Raw genomic sequence first — 17,279 nt, 5'->3', positions numbered from 1 at the left:
TTTCTGTGACATTAGGATTAGAGACAAGTTCTGTTTAGAAATAACTCCAAGAACAGTTTTTATATTTTATTTTCACATTGAAAACCAGTCAGATTTGTTTCAGCCTCAAAGAGCCTGTTTATTTAAAATTAAATTGATGCCGGCAGCGAGCTGCACTTCTTTTTCTAAATGGGAAATGGATTACAGTGTACCATCTTTTGATTTCTGTCCTGTTTATATGAATTATAGAAATTAAAACAAAAATTAAAATATTTCTTAATTCATCTAAAATTAATAAGTACATTGCATGTTAACATAAATAGCATATTTTTATGTGAATCTCTTTAATGTGGCTTCATAGAGGACAGCTGGATTCTCATATCTACTTCCTCATGCAATCTAATGCAATATCGTGTGTCTTGGATCCTCTGGAAAATTCAGAGATACCTTATGTCACTGCTCTATAATTTCTCTGAAGTCTTTACCTTAAAAAAATCAGCATCCATTAAAGGAGCTTACATTCCCCTTCGGGTGGTTCTCCGAAGCCCTCTGAGTTTGTAGAGCAGGGTTCCCATTTTCTGTTTCCGAGAGCGCAGAGTGTGAGTCCTCAGGATTAAGCGTGGAGGGAGGCTCTCTGGAGGGGGACATGGCGGCAGCGGAGCAGCGTGTCCTAACTAGCCCGTGACTCCAGGATCACCAGTTCTCTGGGTCTCCCTTCTTCGTCTGTGAGTTTGGTATAAAATATTTAAAACCATTTCCAGCTCTAATCTTCCATGACTAACAGGAGTTAGAATGTCTTGTTTTTTAAAAATACGATATAAGAATACTTGGGTTTTTTTAATTCTCATGTTTTGTATGTTGTTCGTTTTTTGCTTTCTGAACGAAAGGAACTTTGAGGGTAAAGAATATATCTTAAAGTTACACCAAGGAATATCAACTTGATGTGTAACTGAATTTTTCATTCTTTGGATTAGTAATAGAAAAACCAAAGAAAATACTGTTACAGAGACTTAGAATTTTAAGTGATATGACATGGCTGCGTTTGCTTGCTGGTGTAGGTTTTTCATGTAGATAAAAGTAATTGCTTTTTTTGTTTTTCTCCATCCTCCTCCACCTCCAATGTAAACTGACTGATGCTGGGGTTAATATACTCCCTATTCTTTATTTATAGATAACTTGTAAATATTTTTACGTCCATCATTAGGTTATCAAGAAAATCGGACATTATCTCAGGATGAATATAACAGTACCAGAAGATTACATCAAGGGATTTATTCAGGCCAACAATACCTTCCTTTATCAGCTAGTTTTTGATCCCATCAGAAGGAAACTCATCCCTCTGAATGCCTATGAAGCCGATATTGATCCTGAAACACTAAGCTATGCTGGGCGGTATCCTTTCTGAACCAGAATGGTAGAATTTCGCACTTCTTCCATATATTTATGTTGCTTTTTTTAGTGAGACATTCTGTAAAAAGCTTGCAAATTGTTCTTTGCTTTCTTTATAATGAAATCTGTGTTTTGTTATTTTTAATTACCATGCTAGTGAAAATTTAGAGCACCTTTTTTTGTTTATAAATCTGAGGCTCATTCGTTATAACTTGCTAATTACTTAGATTGACTTGACAGAAACACGTCCAGCGTCAGTCCCTTAAGGTATGTATTCCAGAGGTGGAACTTGAGAGACACTCACGGCAAGCAAGCTCGATTTATTAAGAGAAGCATCCTGGGCACAGTGCTCCAGCTTAGGATGCTCTTCCTACAGCCACCACCACCGCCACTCGTGACACTCAGGGCGATGCATGGCCCAGAGTCACTCAGCTGGTGGCCAGGATTTCCTCTCCATCTTCCTTAAAAGGGAGTAAATGATGACTTGGGTATTTACTTCAGTAAACAGCCAACTCTTGCAGTGACAAAGATGAGTAAATATGCTTATGGTTTCAGTAATGCTGAATGTAGAAGTAAGCAGGGTCCATTGAAGTCCTAAACCTGAAAATTTTGGGGGGCAATAGGATACACTCTTCTGTCTTAATATAGTATCATTTGTTAATAAAAGCCTTTTTCCTTAATCTTACCAACGTAGATATGTTGATGATTCTATAGCTCTTCAAATAGCACTTGGAAATAAAGATATAAATACTTTTGAACAGATAGATGACTATAATCCAGACACTGCTGCGGTAACGTTTTATTGATTTCTTTCTAAAAGAGCACATTTTGGTTATGTCTCAGGAATTATGACCAAAGGCAAATCTTTGTTTAATAAACATCTTTTAAGCATTTCTATATCTAGGCATTATACAGATTTTTAATTGTAAACAACTTGATGCTGGAGAAATTATGTCTTTTATAACATAGGTATATTGGTTAAGTTTCTTAAATTAAAAGATAACCATATTGTGTATTATCAGACCTTGAGAATTGAACATTTCCTTTGATGCCTTTTTTCTCATCTTACCCTGTTCAGCCTCTGGCTTTTGGTGTTGTCGAAGACTCAAACCTAGAAACACTGCCTGTGGGAGCACAGGCTGGTTTTTCACTCATTCACAGCTTAGCAACGAGCACCCCTTTTGTGTCTGAGCCCTCTCCTTTTCTCTTCTGCTTTTTCCCAGTTGTATACATCCCTTACGGTGCTTTCTCTCCATTCTCTTTTCTGTTCATATTTTCATTCTGACTGTTCTTTTCTGTTTATATTTATTCTCATACAGCCTCTAATCTCTGTACCAGCTCTATAATTCTAATGTCTCTTGAGTCTCTACATAAATGACTTCCTATAACCTTAAATCTAGCCACAGTCAAAGACATTCTTCATTCTTTATCAGCTTTTCTCAGTAACATTTCTTTTTTCTTTTTAGCACTTACTACCATATAATTTATGTCTCTAGTTTATTATTATTCCCAAAAGAATGCAGTCTTCCTAAAGCAGGGTTCTATGACCTTTTATTGCTAAGTCCTTACAGGCAAGGATTATTTTGTTTTTGTACTTCAGAACACTAGCTAACCTACTATAGTGCTTAATAAATGCTTAGGAAAGGACTGAATTAGTGAGCAAGGGTAAAAAGGCCTGGAATGGACTGGAAGCTATGAAAAAGAAAAAAGTATCAACCAGAAGACAACTAAAAGTAGCAAAAGGACTTAGCAATGAAAGCAAGCCAGATTATTTTTCAAGTTATGAGAATGAAAGAATGTAACTCAGCCGTCCCCAACCTTTTTGGCACCAGGGACCGGTGCTCCCATGAGAATCTAATGCCTGGTGATCTGAGGTGGAGCTGAGGCGGTGATGCTGGTGCTGGGGAGCAGCTGCAAATACAGATGAAGCTTCACTCGCTCCCTCGCTGCTTACCTCCTGTGCAGCCTGGTTCCTAACAGGCCATGGACTGGGTACCTGGGGGTTGGGTACTCCTGATATAAATGACATTCATTCAACAAATAAATGTGGCAAATATACCAGTACTAGCTGGCAATAAGCCCTTTCTCCGAGAAAGTTTTATGTAAGACTCAGTAGTAGCTTTTGTTTCTCCCTATTGTCCACTAAAGATGATACCAAGTTTAGGTCTCATAGAATCTAGGATTTTGTAAGTTAGATTGTTTTGATTGGAACTCAGTCAATGTCTAGAGGTGAGGTAGTTGACTACTTTAAATACATAATTTTGTGATTTTAACTTTCAGGTGCTTTGTCAAAGGTATGTAAATGATTATTTAGAGCACATTGCCAGATGATTATTAAATACTATGTGTTGAAATAATGCTCAGATTTTAAAAGTGCTTTTTTTTCTATCCATATTTCTTCATTGCAGTCTCATTTCTTGCATCATTCATCTTAGGAAGGTTTATTTTTTATTTCTTAGAAATGAGCTAACAAGGTCACTTGACCTTTGTTAGAAGAGAAACAAATCTAGGAATACAAGATACATTTAACGGAGAAGTATAGGACCAGAAAAATAGAAACTGTTATTAGAGGACCGGTATTTTATCAATAAGTTGTTCTTTTTACGCGTAATTTTTAATTATTTGCTTATATGTTGATACAGAAGGAAATAAATTATTTTTCTTCAAGTAACCTTTTCCTTTTACTATTTTAGCCTGCCCAATCAAGAAGTCATAGTTGGAATGACAAAGCATGTCAGAAGTCATCTCGTGTTAATAGCATTTGGCATAGGAATTACTGTCCTAGACCTGAGCTAGGTATTGTTCCAAATGCTACAAGATTGAAGGAAAATCCAAGTACCGTGGGCATCGAGCAGGTGATTAGCACTAAAGGGTTAAATCTTCCAAGGAAGTCAGCCATTGTGAAGAGACCAAGAAGTGGTACGTACTTCATTTTTGTGAAATACTAGTGAGAACTGGTCACATTTAAGAAATCTTTGCTAAACGAAGGTCACTAAGACTTTCTCTTATTTTCTTCTAGAAGTTTTATAGCTTTGACTCTTACTTATATTTAGGCCTTTGATCCATTTTCAGTTAATTTTTTATATGGTATGAGGTAAGGATCAAGGGTCATTTTTTTGTGTGAATGGCAATCCTGTTGTCCCAGCACCATTTATTTAAAAGGTTACCCTTTCTTTATGGAATTGCCATAGCACATTTGACGATCGACCCTATATGTGTGGGTCTGTTTCTGAAGTCTGTCGTTCTGTACCATTGGTCTCTTTTCCTATCTTTATGCCATACTTTACGACATACTGTTTTGATTACTGTAGCTTTATAGTCAATCTTGAAAGCAAGTAATATAAGTTCCCTAAGTTCTTTTGAAAAGTTGTTTTGGTTATTCTGTGTTCTTTACATTTCATATAAATCTTAGAATCAACTGTCTGTTTATATTTTTTTTAAAAAACAGCCTGCTGTGATTTTGATTGGGATTTAGTTGAATATATATATAGATCAATTCAGGAAGAACTGATATCTGAACAATATTGAGTTTTCTGGTCCACTTAAGTCTTCAGCAGTGCTTTGTAGTTTTCACTGCACGGGGCTTACACATCTCAGATTTATCCCTATGTTTCAGATTTTTGATGCTATCATAAATGATAGTTTTATTTCGATTTCTAGTTGGTCATTGCTAATATATAGAAATAGAATTGATTTTTGTATATTAACCTTGTATTCTGCAACCTTGCTAAATTTATGGGTTAATTTTGGTATCTCATTTTTAGACCCCACAGGATTTTCCATATAAACGATCATATCACTTGCAAGTAAAGATATTCTTCCCTCTCCTTTTTCAGCCTACATGCCTTTTATTTATTTTTCTTGCCTGCTGGAACCTCCAATATAATGAACAGAAGTGATGAGAATGGAACACTAAGTGTTGGGAAGAGTTTTGATTTGATTTAGTTTTTTCATAATAGAATATGTTTAGAAATAGAACAATTGAAATCTGCTCTCTCTTCTTTTTACCTCAGACATTTGCATGAATGAACAAAAGACTAACAACACAAAACAAAATCCTTTGCAAACTTTTAGTTCATGCTTTTATTTTTTTTAAGTTTAGATATAGATTATACATGTTTGGCCAAAATGTCCTGATTCTTATGAACCTAAAAATTTTTTATGATATCTCTGAACCTTTGTTTTCTCTTCTGAAATGGGAGCGATATTGCCTGTTTCACAAATTCTTGTATATGTTGTATAAGATAATAAATAAAAGCACCCAGCACATAGCAAGTGCACTGCACACGTTAGTTCCTTCCTTCCCTCCTGCTACCAGGAAGATAGACTGTTCTTTTTAGGCAGAGGGTTCATTATTAGTAAATTCTTTATTCCAGACTAAGTCTGCCTTATTAAACTTCAACTTACCAATGGATTTTATCCTCTGGTTGAACACAAAAATCAAACTAGATAAAGTTAAATCCCACTTTTACATGATAGCCCTTCCCATGTTTAGAGACAGCCATTGTGATTGTGACCTTCCTAAAATTTCATTTCCAAGCTAAAAGTTCTTATCTATTCCAGGTTTTGCTTTGGCTACAAATACAGGTTTTTAATAATTGTGTAACTATTACAGTGAATGAGTTGAGATGTGTTCCACTTACACAGTGCATTTTTAGAATGGTGGCACGATTTCAGTTCGTCATCCAAAGGCTGCAATTTTATTATTGCAAACTAAGATAGTGTTAGCTTTTGTTAACATTCTCGTCATTTCGCTGGCATTTTCTGAGTCAAAATCCACCACGTGCCATTACAGCTACAATTATACTTTTAAATGTGGGTTAAATTATTTCTATTGAGGTCATCTGAATTAATTTTAATCCACTGTTCTGCCCACTAATATTTTTTTTTCTTTTTTGAATCCTTGTATTATCTTCTAATATATAGGTATTATCTATGTCAGCTGGAAATTTGAAAAGTATGAAGTTTTGGTTAAAATGTGTTTGTTTAATGTACTGTTTAACTGAATCAGAGTGAGTTTGGAACCTAAAGCACTGTGTAGAGACCGTCTTCCTTTCATAGTCTTTCAGGGCTGTTCAACGTGCTGCAGAGCCACGTAACTAATGTACAGTAGATTTTGCGCTATATTGTCCACTGGGGTAAAATGAGAGACACTGAAATGTCTCGCTCAGTTCCAGGTTTACTACATCTACAGCATCCCCTGAATAGCTAGTCTAAAGCTGATCACGAAAAGACAGTGAGGTTAGTGTGGCATGGCTTTTCCTCGGAGAAGCCTTGCTGTGGCTCCTACATTTGTTTTTTCCTTTTCTGTGAGGGCTCACAGTTCCCTGCATAATAAACAGGTGTGGGCTTTTGCCATCAGTCAAAATCAAGTTTGCTGATCTATATATCCCTTTTTTAAAATCTATACATTTTTAAATTTGAGGAACCATCTTCCTGTCTCTAGTATTTTGGTGCCCCCAGCCGTTTTTACTGACTTCTTAGAGTAGTAAGCATTTACTGCTATGTGAGTGGAAGCTGTTGAACTAATTTCAAACTCTTTAGTGCTCTATGTCCTTGCCATCTCTGGCTGTAGCCTTTTGTATTATTTCATCTTATTTATTCTAATACCATAGAATATAGTTGCTGCACAGCAGTCTTCTAGGGCCCCACAAGTAGGTAGTAAGAGTCAGAGCTACAGCACAGATTACTTCGGACTACATGACAGTCACATATACCTCATATGCACACCACATAGATGGTGTGTATAAATAGCTACTGGTTCTACTGGAACATTTTTTAAATCAAACATTAAATTATACATGTACATGTTCATTGCCTTAAAATTGTTTTTTGTTTGTTTGTTTATTTTACAGTCCCTTGGCGTAAAGAGTATATAGCCTTACAAAGTTGATAGTTTCCTGAAATTTTGGTTTGGGAATTTTACATAAAATCATACAAATGATTGACAGTAAATCTTAGCTAATTTGTGAAATTGTAAAGTACAGTTAAGGAAATTTCTTTTTTAAGTTATCCTTGGATTTTCTTTTCTGATGCATAGTTAAAAAAAAACAAGACTTCATCCTTAGAACAATGGAACATGAACTGTACAGAAACAAAGGTTTATTAATAATTTTGTTTTTAGAAGAACTGTCAGAAGATGATCTGTTGAGTCAATATTCTCTTTCATTTACAAAGAAGACCAAGAAAAATGGTTGTGAAGGTACCGAATCACTGAACTCTTCCAAAATATTTATTCCTGACCCGGTAGATGGAATTACTATTAAAAAAAGCTTAAGCACACCGCCTACAACAAGAAATAAATTTGCAGCATTTTTACAGAGAAAAAATGAAGAAAGTGGAGCAGTTGTGGTGCCAGGGACCAGAAGCAGGTACGTTATACTGATAGAATGTTGTTTGTCTGTTGTGTTATATACGCTATGGACATGTATTTTAATTGACTTAACTAAACAATTAATCTAGTGGAGGCAGGTGTAGGGCCTGGCTTGATCCAATTACAGGTTTTATCATGCATTGCCTTAGTTCAGACCTAAATGCACAGCTTTTCCCTCGAGCTTCTGTCACTTTTATAATCTCTGTAGAACCAAAATAAGAATTGTAGACTGTATTACATTTTGAATTAGAAAAATTCTGTCATTTTTGGGAGGACTTTTTTGTTTCCACTTTTTTCAGCTTTTTAAGAGCTGAATACCATTTGGCAAAGTATTGCCAGAAATGTATTTAAATACAGATGACTGTAGGAGTTCTAATATTGAGAACTTGATGCAATACTAGGTGTTGGGTTACAAAAATGAGAGGCGTGGTTTTTATTCTTGAGAAGCTTGTAGTGTAATTGGAAAAACAGGCCCATAAACAAAAACTTTTCATGCAGTGTGTTAAGCACAATGATAAAAGCCTGCATGAGGTGTTTTGAGGGCCTTAAAGGGGCGTCTAATGCTGAGTCAGTGGTTGGAGAGGTGAGAGGGAACGGCCGAGTGTAGGTGCCGTTACTTCGGCTCAGATGACTCGTGGAGTGAAACGGACCAAGAATGCGTCTTGTGCCTTCCCACAGTCGAACAGTGGGGCAGAGGGTGGCGCCAAGCGACAGCATATGGGGCATGGAGCCGCGCTTGCCGTGATCGCAGCCATTGTCACTGCTGCTAAAAGGCATCTGGAAAAGGTCGATGAGGGAGCAGAAATAAGCAGGCCAGTTCGTGGAAGGCTGGTAAAGCAAGCTGAGAAACTGTTAGCTTTTAGAGGTGATGTTCCAGAAATATTTAAAGGGTTTTAATCACAGGAGGGATATGACTCGATTCTTGGTTTAAATAGACCACTCTGAGCACACTGAAGAATGGGTTTACAGGGCCAGAGTGGAGCAGGAAGATGGGTTAGGCCCTTGCCATAGTCCCTGCGGGTGGTGATGAGTTTGAAGAGCCAGTATAACCTCAGGTTTAGGAATTTGGACCCTGGAGTTAGAGCACCTGAATCTGAATCCTCTCCTGTTTACTCATGAGATGTTCGATTTGGGCAAGTAACTTCTGGGTGCTTTGGTTTTCTCTTTTTAAAAAATGGGCTAACAACTTAAACAACCTCAGGGTCTTTGAGGGGATTAAATTATTACTATAAATAAACTGCCTGAAACCGTGCCTGTTGACAAACATCAACGAAAGGCTCTTGTTTTATTGTCTGGATGGTGCTACCATGACCTAGAAACAGGAAATTCAAGTGTCAGAAGTTATTTCGGCATGATACACTACTAAAAAGGAGAAAATTTATCAGCCCTGTATTCTGCCAAAAGATTTAAGATGAATATTTTTTTATGTTTCGACTTTAGCAAACCAGGCTGCATCCACTTCTGTCTAACGATGATGGTAGTGGTTGGCAATGACAGAATGAACCTCCGGTGATCCCTAGACCTTGCTGTGGGTGATATTAACACCTTTCTCCCATCAAGTCTTCTCAAGGAGGCATTCACAGTACAATTAAATGATCGTTTTGGTGCTTCCTTTGCTAGTCTCCCTCATTAAAGGTGCTTATTAAGTAGTGGAATGATGAAAAGTAGACTGCAGAAGATGGAAAAGATGGTTCTGGATGATATATGCTGATAAGTTTTAGAAAATTGACTTCACTCGGAGAAATTTTTGGAACTTATATTTAATTTTACATTTGGGTGAAACTAGAATTTCCCTTTTCTGCCTCTGAGCGTTTAACTCTTTGGAGACAACAGACGAGAATCATGTTTGTGTGTCTCTGCAGGACTTGTCTTTTAGCCATTGTAGAAGCTTAATGGAATCTCCATGCGAAGCTGTACAGTCTCTTCATATAGTTCAGTTAGGTGTTTCACTGATACGTTGTTCAGAGAGTGCATTAAATGCTTGGAGAAATCATCTTTTTCTCTATCCGCTGTTTCCTGTGAAATAATGGGAGTAACTTTTCTGATCTGGATTATATAGCAACATCTATTAATAACTAGATAATATTAAATTAGTTTTCTTAGCCGATTTTCAAAATTCTTTTATATATTCTCTTATTCCTTACAACAACATTAGGAGATATTCAGGGTTGGTGTTCTTATTTGGGGGAGAGAAATCGAGGCTCAGAGAGATTAAGAAACTCTCCCAGGGCTGTATGGTTAGTGTTGGTGACAGGAGCATCCCCAGTCACTGCTGACGTGCTGGAGAGGAAGGAGCAGCCCGCTTGGTAAGCCTGGACTTGAGTTCTCACTGTCATCTAATTAGCTGCGTGATCGTTCACCTACCGTTTAACTTCTTGAGCCTGTTTCTTTGTAAACTATGGGTGATCAGATACATAAGGCTGTTCCTAGACTAGTAGAAGTTACGTACATCAAGCACCCGGCACAGTGCCCGGCATGAATGTATATGCAGAGTTCCTTGCCGTCCCGTTCTTTATGACGCAACAGGAGGTATTAAATATGCACAGGTTCATCTCCAGCCTGTCTGCTTTTGGACATCTGTTTTAAATCTTCTTTATCTTCATTATAGAGATACTTTAGAAACATGCCATTTTATCTTTTGACATCTAGAAATATCAATATCAGTGAAGTAATACTATAGGCTAATTGGGAAGAAGCAGCCATGAACTGGGAGGGGTTCTGGGTTTTAATTCTGTTCTCTAGCTTATTAATTTTATAATCTTGGGCTCTGTCACTTCTCTTTACCCTTGAAATAATACATGGAGGAATATTTGGATATCACAAGGACTATCGTTCACTTAAAAATGAATCGTGATTTAAAATAGGAGCTGATGTTGTCTGCTCCGTGAAAAAACCTCCTAAGACTTTCCTTCCATGTGCCTCTTCCTCCTGACCCTGAACCCACACACCTCTGCCAGGAATTTGATGAAAGGATCGAGAGAGAGGATTTTTACTCTCCAGCATATTTAGTAGATGTTCTGGACTTGAACTTTAGTAAATCTTGGGCTTGAATTCAATAATGCTTATTGAGGAGGTAAATTCTCTTTAGGTTTCATATTTATCTGATCATGTACTCTAGAATTTCCTTTTTAAACCTAAAAACTTCTTGAATACATCTTCTCCAATAATGATACTGATCTTTTTTTCTTCATATTAGAATATTTTAAGTGATTTTCAAAAGCTGCTATGCTGGTTAAATAATACCTCTTTAGTAATATAGAATTTAACGCTTTATTTGAAAGTCTTAATCTCAGTATTTAAAATAGTGTGGACGTTTATAAGATATATAAAAAACTGTTAGAATACTACTACAAGTTCCCAGATGGTTTGCTACTAGGAATTAAGCTAGGATGAGGGGTAAATGGCTTTTTTTTTTTTTCATTTTGCTTTCTACAAAATATAAGACAACCCTTTCTGTCACTTATTTCTATATCTTTTCATGTATTTATTTGGTTATCAGCCATGTGTTAGCCATTATTTTAGGTACTTTGGAGGATACAAAGGTGTGGGACAGTACCTGTCCTCAAGGAACTTAGAGTCTGTTTGGGAGTTAAAAAGCTTAGGAGGAAGACTGTATGATAATTAAGTATAGACAAAATGCACAAGCACCAAATACATGTATAGTTAGATGACTGCTTTTAGAAAACCCTAAAATTTCATCGTGTAAATTTCTAAATTTGTGAATGTTGGCATAATCAAAATTGAACTTTCAAGATCTACCTTTCCTTTATGAAATTATGTATTTATGAGACCTTTTAAAGAAACTGGGCCATATTCTGAATCTTACCACCTTGTGAGAAAACTCTAAAATACTTGAGCATTCTTTGTTTGTTTGTTTTTTCTGTTAGGTTTTTTTGCAATTCTCTGGATTCTATGCACTGTGTATCAAAGAAAGCAGAAAACCAGCCTTTAGATGAAACTGCTGTCACAGATAAGGAGTCCACTCCAAATGAAGCAGATTGTCTAGATGGCAAGAAGCTGATTGATGAGAATGTAGCAGATTGTCTAGATGGCAAGAAGCTGATTGATGAGAATGTAGCACATAATTCAAGTGATCAGATTCCAGAGACTGTACCTGTGGTTGCCGATGACAACTCTCAGGCTTTTACGACCAGCAAATCTAGCAAATTCACGAGGACCATTTCACCACCCACTTTGGGAACCCTAAGAAGTTGTTTCAGTTGGCCTGGAAGTCTTGGAGAATTTTCAAGAACTCCGAGCCTCTCCCCAAGCACTGCATTGCAGCAGTTCCATAGGAAGGGTGACTCCCCCAGCTCTCAGGAGGTATCTGATGTATCTCAGGTGAAGAGTGATGGGTCAGGTGATGAAGCTCATCCCTTACACAAAGTAGATTTGTCTTCACAGTCTCAGGAAAACATAGAATTATCACCATGCAACTTAAATGCATCAAAACTTTCTCAGCCTTGTAATAAGGATTCTGATTCAGAGGTAAGTCATACTATGAAGCCTTTGTTTTCAAATTCACGTATAAAGGAAAATAAGATGTTTATCATTGTAAAGGAAAATAAGATGTTTATCATATAATTGAGAAAAATTTGCTTACTTTATGTAAATAATTGGCTGTCTTAATGTTTCATTCTAGATCTTAGAAAGTTCACATTTTATTCATCTGAAGTACTTCTCTGTATCTTTTGTCTTGTACATTTAACCTAACTTTATTTCTTGAATCACTACATGTTCCATTGATAGGTATCTCAAGTTGTGGAACAGGTAAGACCTAAGCAGAATAAGCTGTGAAATGAAAAGTTATTATAAATTTCATATTTAAATCTTTAGTATTCTCTTGCATTGAGATAGCATTTGCAACCTTGTAAGGAAATGGCCGTTAATGTAAGTGTCGTCCATCTTACATTTTAGTGCTTCAGAAATGTATTTTCATTTACTTTTATTGCTAAACTTTCCCTTTATAACAAAATAAAATAGTAATACAAGTAATTCTATGTTATTTTGTTTTAAATTAATAAAAGCATCCTAATCCTTTTTTATTTATAAAATATTTTTATTCTGACTTAAACTCCCAAATAAGTACTGTTCATAAGACCCAGTGACATTATATCTTTTGATGACATAGTGGCATAGTAGCTTTTTTAAAATCTGAGTTCTCTCAGATTTACCAATGTAACATCATTTTATATCTACCAACTACAGTTACCAAGTTGTAAGAACAACTCGGTGATATTTTACAGAATTTTGATGTCTGATAATCTTGAATATTGGGCAGCATCTAATAAATCAGTATAACTTATATTTATCAAAAGGAAGATATTTTATTCAAGTTCTCAAAGGAAATGAGTTGCACTCGAACTGAGAAGCCAAGTCAGATGCATGTAAACACATCGCTTTCACTTGGATAAAGCTGAGATCAGTTAATACATTCAAATCCAACGTCTGTTCCCTGAGGTGTTTTAAGTCGTAGAGTACGCGTCCGTGGTGCCCTTTGAGGCTTGGCTTTGCTTTTTGCTTTCACTCTCTGCCGTCGGTTCGTGCGCACTGGTCTGCAGGGCTCCTTCGGTTCGTGCGCACTGGTCTGCAGGGCTCCTTCGGTTCGTGCGCACTGGTCTGCAGGGCTCTCTCTGCTTCTTCCCATGTGCGCCTGCCTCCATTTCAGTGTCGTCTTTCTTATCTTTCACTTCCTGTTGCATCTTCTCAGCACCATTTGGGTGTCACCACAGTTGCTGTTTCTTGAACATCTTTCATAAAAACATCATCATCTATTTGTGAGGATACTTTTAAGTCTGCTGAGCTCCTTTGGGACGTTCTTTTTCCTTTTTCCAGCAGATATCTTCCTGTTTAACTTTTTCAGCATTTAGCCGTGTTTTACTGAGAAGCCTTACCAGCGCACAGGCCGTGGACTAGCCATGCTGACAGAATTCCACACTTCTCTCTTCCGGGCTAACCATTTTTTGTACTAATCAGTTATAGAAACATGAATCCTCTCCCCTCACCAAAAAGAGCAAACTAAAAAGCATTCAATAAGTCATCTCTTGCCTCCAGATGTAGTAAATTCCTGTTAGGATAAATAAATTATTCTCAAAGAACTGTGACACTAACAGTTAACATAAAAACTATATAATCTGTCTTTGATTCAGAAAATGTTTCAGAAGCCACAGTGCATTGGGGCTTCATTTTGAATATCAGTTTTTACTGTATGGTTCTGAAGAAAATTTTTCTTTATTGGACAGTTCCATTGGTGGTTCACTGTGAAACGCATAAACCATATGTTCTGTGGGTTTTGAGTTCATTGACCCTCTGAGGTGAATTAATTTTAGGATCTTATTCATGGTCTTTAAGAAATGGTTTAGCCCAGGGTCATCACTATTGTTAGCTATAAGTAAAGAATATTAGAGTTTCTATAAGTCACAATCCAAGTTAATCGAGTATTTTTTTTTTAATATATAATACTGTGTAGAATCCCAAGATAAATATTAAAAATATATACTGAAAAATACAGAAATGTAAAATCTTCTAAATGTCCATTCATTGTCCTTTTTATTTAACCGTGGTGAGAATCCAGATTATTCCCTCTGTAGACAAGCCTTACATGATGGATTGGGGTGTAGAGGGAAGGTCTTAAAGTCATAGCTGAAGGTAACTGCATCCGATACAGTACTGCTCTACTTCTTGAAAGTAGTCTCCTTTTTTCTCTTTAATGTTGAACACCATTACACGATTAAGAGATGTAGGACTATACCGGCTCAACTTTTTGTAGCTAGTAATTTATAAAAACTTAGCCACGCTTGCAGTGATATTATAGCAGACTTGTCTTCTCTGAGTTAGCCTTTTGGCAGCTCCTGAAACTATTCAGAAAAGCCTTCCATTTTAATGTATACTTATAGAATGCTCCAGCTGAAAAATCTTGCTAGTTTCTTCAGTTTAACTTGAAGTGAAACTGGCAAACCTCATTCTTTTTACATGAGATTTATTTTCTTTTATTCTATTCCAAGCTTTGTATACTTTCTTTTCTGAGAAATTAACATTTTTTTACATTGATCTTCTCATTTTACTCGTTTTACATTTTGTCGAATACTTGTTAATTGTCATTAAAATTTCATCGTATAAAATCTAATTTTATTTTATTTTTTGATCTGGTGGATCTAGGAATCTGATTATAATTTTAAGTCACTTGATAATCAAGGTAATCAGAAATCCAAGCTACATTTATCTCATTCTTTGAAAAAAGACACACTCCTAAGGAACAAGGTAAAACATTTATTTTTTTTTTCATTTCAGAAGCCATTCATTCTTATTACTAGAAAATGACAAGTATAAGCAAAATTAAAAATTAAAATGCTTATATTTTTATTTACACAAAAATGTCTACTTTCAATCCTTCTAGGATCATGTTTGTGTGTGATTGTAGGTGTTTAAGTTGTGAAACCTGCTGTTTTCTCTTTCAGTATAAAGATCTTTTCCCTTCTATTTATTTAGTATTACTTATAATGACTATACAGACATGTGCTGCTTCACAGTGGGGATGCGTAGTGTGACATGCGTCATCAGGTAGTTTTGTCGTCGTGCAAACATAGAGGCACTCACACAGATCTAGGTGGTACAGCCTATTGCACACCTAGGCTACGTGGTCTGGCCTATTGCTTGTAGGCTACAAACCTGTACAGCACATTACTGCACAAAACACGAGATTAAATCAAGCACAAGAGAAATGCGATCAAGAGACGCAGTAAACAGATATATGAGGCTGCTGCCAGCGTGACACAGCATACAGTTTACAGCAATTTTTTTAATAAGAAAGAGGACACTGTAAAATAACAAAAATTATAGTACAATGAATATATAAACTAGTAACATAAGCATTTATTATCATCATCAAGTGTTATGTACTGTACATATTGTATATGCTATACTTTACTTGACTGCCAGCGTAGTAGGTTTGTTCACACCAGCATCATCACAAGCACATGAGTAATGCCTTGTGCTATGATGTTATGACACCTATGATGTCACTATGCAATAGGAATTTTAGCTTCATTATAATCTTAGGGAACACTGTCATATATACAATCTATTGGTGACCAAAATGTAGTTATATGACACATGACTATAATATGCCATCGCATGGGTTTAGCTAATCCTCTTATGTTCGTCTTTTACCCTAAAAATTTTTTGCTTTAGCAAACAGTACTGCAGCCAGTATCTTGTGGGTAAATATTTGAGTACATATTCTTGATTATTTCACAGGGATGAATTTCATGGGGTGGGATTACCAGTCCGAAGGAATGTATGATTTAAAGCTTTAATGTATGTCCCCAAAAGGCCTTCTAGCCTTTTTCTTTTACATCAAAATTTATAAATAGTCATGTGACTGCATAGTGAAAGTTCATAAGTTAAAGTATATTTTATATAATAAGTGTTCTCGCCCATCAATATGAAAACACTATTTCCTAACTTAATGGGCAAGGGGTATGAACAGAGATCACAAAAGAAAAAGTGCAAATGTTTGATTAATGTAGAAAACTGTGTTCAACATCATTAGTAATCAAATAATGCAAATTGAAATAGTAAAAGTTAATTTATTATCTCAGATTTCTAAAATATGTTTTTGATTGTACTCATTTTTATAAAAGTACAGTGAGATGAATAATCACATAATGGTAGAGCATGCGAATTGCTCTACTATTCTGAAAAGCAATTTGAAAGAGTTCAAATAATTCAATCCAGTAAGTGCATTCTAGAACTTGAGCCTAAGGAAACAATGAGAGTTTTAAGTACAAGAACATTTACTCCTGCATTGGTTACAATAGTGAAAAATTGGAAATAATTGTAATAAAAATAAAAGTGAATTCTTAAATACATTTTTGTTTTTGGATCTTAGTTGGTAGGAATAAAGGTGAATTTTTTTTTCTTTGTTTTCTCATGTTTTTCTATAGTGAACATAAATTATTTTTCTTATGTTTTTTTAAAAGCATAAAAACTTTTTAAAAATTTAAATAGTCTGCATATCCATTTCAAAGAAGATCAAGATCCCCATCTCATATTATATAAATATAAATCCCAAATATATTAAAGATACAAATGTAAAATAGTAAACATAGATTGTTTTTAAATCTTTGAGTTAGAAAAGCTTTTCAAACGTATCCTGTCTTGGAAAAATGTCCATATTATTTTTAAATGAAAAGGAAAACATGTTATTAAACATGTTTATATATAACATGTTATGTATATATAACATGGTGTTTTTGTTTGCCTTAATACTTAAAAATGCTCATGCATATAGGTCTGTGCTTGAATAATTGTAGTAAAAAGTCTGGAAAGATATCAAAATTATTTCTAGTGATGGATAGGACCAGAGATATAGAAAGTACTTTCCCAAAAAGTTATGTCTAGACAGCTGAAGCATCACCTTTTTAGTATTATTCTTGCTGTCAGAATTTGACAGGGTTTTAACTGTCACTTCTGTTTTAATGAAAACTCTCCAGATGAACCTTCTCCTTTGCTCCCCAATATTTATCCTCTTTTTTAC

General features: G+C 35.7%; 1 protein-coding gene across 5 annotated transcripts in view; it reads left to right on the top strand.

The window, feature by feature from the left end:
* EXO1 (exonuclease 1) overlaps window positions 1-17,279 on the top strand; it is a 39,319-nt gene that overhangs the window by 12,656 nt on the left and 9,384 nt on the right. For 3 of the 5 annotated variants that reach the window (XM_006924115.3, XM_015598704.2, XM_015598703.2), the window contains 6 exons: window positions 1,184-1,371; window positions 2,063-2,159; window positions 4,062-4,287; window positions 7,493-7,739; window positions 11,629-12,229; window positions 14,900-15,001. In XM_006924115.3, the coding sequence (XP_006924177.1) occupies window positions 1,184-1,371; window positions 2,063-2,159; window positions 4,062-4,287; window positions 7,493-7,739; window positions 11,629-12,229; window positions 14,900-15,001 (1,461 nt within the window). The remainder of the gene's footprint in view (window positions 1-1,183; window positions 1,372-2,062; window positions 2,160-4,061; window positions 4,288-7,492; window positions 7,740-11,628; window positions 12,230-14,899; window positions 15,002-17,279) is intronic. The other 2 variants (XM_015598702.2, XM_006924117.3) reach the window with 2 other exon arrangements.

Source organism: Pteropus alecto, unplaced genomic scaffold, assembly GCF_000325575.1.
Source record: "Pteropus alecto unplaced genomic scaffold, ASM32557v1 scaffold279, whole genome shotgun sequence".
NCBI classification, from domain to species: domain Eukaryota; kingdom Metazoa; phylum Chordata; class Mammalia; order Chiroptera; family Pteropodidae; genus Pteropus; species Pteropus alecto.
Note: the sequence above shows the minus strand (reverse complement) of the source record. Positions and strands in the feature narration are given on the sequence as shown.